Raw genomic sequence first — 3,700 nt, 5'->3', positions numbered from 1 at the left:
AGGCCAGCCTGGTCTACCAAGTGAGTACCAGGACAGCCAGAGCTATACAGAGAAACCCTGTCTCGAAAAACCAAAAAAAAAAAAAAAAAAAAAAAAAAACATTTGTTGCTCTTGCTGATGACCCAGGTTGGATTCCCAGCTTCCCATACTGCGGCTCACAACAGGCATATACAATGAGCATATACATGCATGTATAAAGGCAAAACAGTCCTAAAAGTGAAATGCACAAATCAAAGAAAATCTAATTAAACATTTGGATCACATAGATGGCTCAGTTGGTAAAGGCAAACCTGATAACCCAAGTTCAATCCCTAGGACCCATGGAAAAGGAGAGAATAGACTTTACAAGTTATCTTCACACTCCCATGAGGGCTGTGGTTGAAACACACACAAACACACACAATTTTAAGGTCAAATGAACATTTCTAAACCTGGTTTTAAAAAAATATTTGTAAGAACTGAGAATGTACTAGAGTGTTTGCCTTAGCATGCAGAAGATCTTGGGCTCAATCCCTAGTACCAAATAAAAAGGTTTAGTGAAAAGGCAGGTGTGGTAGTACATGCCTGAATCCCAGCACTCAGGATTAACACCAGCAGTGACAGCCTAACTCAAAAACAGCAACAGGAGCAAGCTGTGGTGGCACACACATTTACTCCTGGCGCTGCGAAGGCAGAGGGGCAGGCAGCTCTGAGAGTGGCACACAGGCAGAGCTGTTACACAGAGAAAACAAAACCCACAACAACAGGAGCTATATTGGGCGGGCAAAGTGTTATTCTAAATAGTCAAAGTGTTATTTAAATGTATGTTTTGTCATCTCCCTCGCTGAAGAAGTCTGTATCGCAGATATTAACACAAACACTGAAAGCTATTAACTTGATGGTTTTATCTCAGCCCTCCAAAGGCAGAGGCAAGTGGGTCATGGAGTTGAGGCCGGCCTGGTGGACCCCATAGTTAAAAGTTCCAAGCCAGCCAGAGCTAGTGAGTAGTGAGATTCCACCAAAAACAACAAAAAACAAAACTACAAAAGCTCACAAACCAAACTCCCCTTTCCCAGCTTGGGGGGGCAATCTTTATAGGTCTAACTCAACACCATTTCAAATTGATAACTTCCCATTACACTCCATAAAGACTACTAAAGTCTTAGAAATACATATACATGTTACTTGGATGTTTATTTCTCACTTTGTTCTTATCCCTTACAGTTTTTCTTTTGATCAAACTTCTTTGAGCAAAGACCCTGCTTCATTTTAGCACAAGATTTACTACCTAAAGTTCACCCTCTGAGTTCTAAGAAATGAAAGAAAACAAAATTTGGTAAGATGCTAACTCACAGTAAGAAATGGAATTAATTCCACAAAGTCTTGAATAAAGAATAAATGAGGTCCAATTGCTGAACTGTGATCCAACCTCCATTCTTTTGTATTCCTATCCCATCGGTCCTTATGGGTTATCCCAGGTCCTGCCACTTACTAATACAAATTAATATAGCTCATCTGAAGAGCCAAATAAACCACAAAAAAAAAAAAAACAAAAAAAAACAAAAAACTCACCAGTGGGTAATTTCCTATGTCTAAGAGGGAAAAAGAGTAAGTGATACTATGAAGTTAATATTTGGGGGGCGAGGGGCTAAATTTTAATCAAAGCCAATGTTCTCCATAGTATTAAATCTATCATTAAATAAGTGGATAACTTTTCATTTAAAAGAATTAAGAAGTTATTCCTAACCAAAAATAGAGTAAAATCCCTTCTAAATTGGAAGTCTTCGCAAACATAGCATATAATTTCAGCGTTAAAATCATTTTAGAAGAAGTCTGTGAAAGGAATTTCTCCGGCGGTTTTCAACGTTCGGTTTTCTGAACTGAATGGCTTCTACTCTCTACCAGTTGTTCCACTAGATCCAATCCTGCAAAACTGTAGGGTTAGTTTCTGACGACATACAGCAACCCCAAGGAATAAAACGCTTCTCCACTTAATTCCCTCCTCCCTCCGGAGTGGCATTTTCTTACCTCTGACTTTCAAGTCCACTTTCTAGACCAGTTAAGGCGGCCTTTCGGGAGCTGTTAGGTGCCCCAGAGTTAAGTAAACTCCAGAAAAACAGTCGTGGAGCGAGCAAATAAATGGACCCTCTGGTAGGCCTAACTATGTCCTCGATTTCAGGCAGCTCGGTGAAGGGCGCCAGAGTAGGGGGACAGACTGGGCGAGCAGCCGATATACCTCGGATCACAGGGCCACCCAACTACCAGCCGCCCCACCCCTACCCCCTAGCCCCCCTGCGCCGCCCCAAGTCCCTTTCTCGGCCGGACAATAGCCCTAGAGAGCATCAAGTCTCAGGCTGGAGGGAGGCCTGGAAGGGCGTCGGGGATTAAAGCCTGCGAGGACAAGAGCAACTTCGGCCTAAGCCAGGGCCCCGCGCCCGGGCCTTCCCGGGCGCCATCTCTGGGAGTGGGGTGTGAAGGCCGCCCCCCTGGGGCCGGCGCCGGCAGAAGGAACCCGCGAGCCCAGCGGAGGCGACCGCGGGAAGTGCAGGCCGCAGCCTATTCAGCGGGCCCGCCCAGCGGCCCATGCCCACCGCAAAGCCCCCCGGTCGCTTACCTTGTGGATTCTCTTCAGAGCCATGGTGGGAAACGGTGGCGACGGCCCCCGGGACGGGGACGGGGACGGGGGAGGGACGGGGAAGGGGCGAGGGGGGGGGGGGGGACGGGGAAGGGGCGAGGGGGGGCCTGAGACCGCCCGAGCGGTCGCGAGGCGACCGGAGGCGACCGGGAGATCCCGGGAGCGTGGATCCGACGAGCTGAGGCCGAGGCCCCACTCAGCTTCTGGGCCTGCCGCAGCGGTCACCGCATCACCCGGCGGCGGCTCCTTTATGCGCTGCTGCCACAGCCGCCGCCGCCNTAGCTGNCTCTTCCTCGTAGGCTCAGCGCCGCCTCCTCGGCCGCCGTGGATCCCTCCGCCTGGGAGGAAGAGCCCTCAAGCTCCGGGCTCGCCCAGCGCCTCACGGTCGCGGAGCCGGGGGGGGGGGGGGGGGGAGCCTGCTCGCCTGCCTGGTGCAGGTGGACTAAGGGACGCGCGGGCGGGCGGCGCCGCCGGGGTGGGGCCGCCGGAGCGCGGGGTGGGTCCAGGCCGAGGGGCAGGTCGGGAGGCTCCGGGATTGGCGGGCCTGGGAGGGAGGGCCGGGCCGCGCCGGCGGCGGAGGGATACGGGCCGCCCCTGCGAGCACCCTACGCGCCGGCGCAGGCGCCGGCGCAGGCACAGCCGCAGAGGGGATGACGTCGCGAGGCAGTGGGAAGAAATCTCGCGAGAGCTCAGGCGCGGGTTCTAGATGCTCCCCCTCCTCTCACCCCCCCCTCCCACGCCAAGGTCTGAGATCGGCCTCTGGTACCCTGCCTGCGTGCATCTTCGAAGATCAATAGATGCTTAAAGGCATCGGCTTTCCATATCTTGTAATCACCCTCAGACTAGAAAGTAACCAATCCGACCGTCACTTTCCATGAAAAAGAAAGGGACTTTTCCAAGGTCCCACAACTCCTCACCACCACCCAAAAACAGAGGGTCCTAGAGCTCCCTTGGCCTGGGAGCCCTGAGGCTGCTGGTCCCAACCAAGACCTCAGCTGGACAGGACTGGAGGGTTCCATCCGGAGCCACTGGCTTGTTAGCATAAGGGAATGTGCCGTGTAGGATGAGAAAATATGGGAAGGATTT

The 3,700-nt window shown here is 51.8% G+C and overlaps 1 protein-coding gene across 2 annotated transcripts in view; it reads right to left on the bottom strand.

Annotated features, from left to right (window-relative positions):
* Positions 1-2,685, bottom strand: part of Ube2d2 (ubiquitin conjugating enzyme E2 D2) — a 30,681-nt gene extending 27,996 nt beyond the window's left edge. For both annotated transcript variants that reach the window (XM_021214239.2, XM_029546943.1), the window contains exon 1: positions 2,594-2,685. In XM_021214239.2, coding sequence (XP_021069898.1) covers positions 2,594-2,617 — 24 coding nt within the window. In that variant the 5' untranslated portion in view covers positions 2,618-2,685. The remainder of the gene's footprint in view (positions 1-2,593) is intronic.
* Between the last annotated feature and the right edge of the window lie 1,015 nt (positions 2,686-3,700).

This window comes from Mus pahari, chromosome 15 (assembly GCF_900095145.1).
Source record: "Mus pahari chromosome 15, PAHARI_EIJ_v1.1, whole genome shotgun sequence".
NCBI classification, from domain to species: Eukaryota; Metazoa; Chordata; class Mammalia; order Rodentia; family Muridae; genus Mus; species Mus pahari.
Note: the sequence above shows the minus strand (reverse complement) of the source record. Positions and strands in the feature narration are given on the sequence as shown.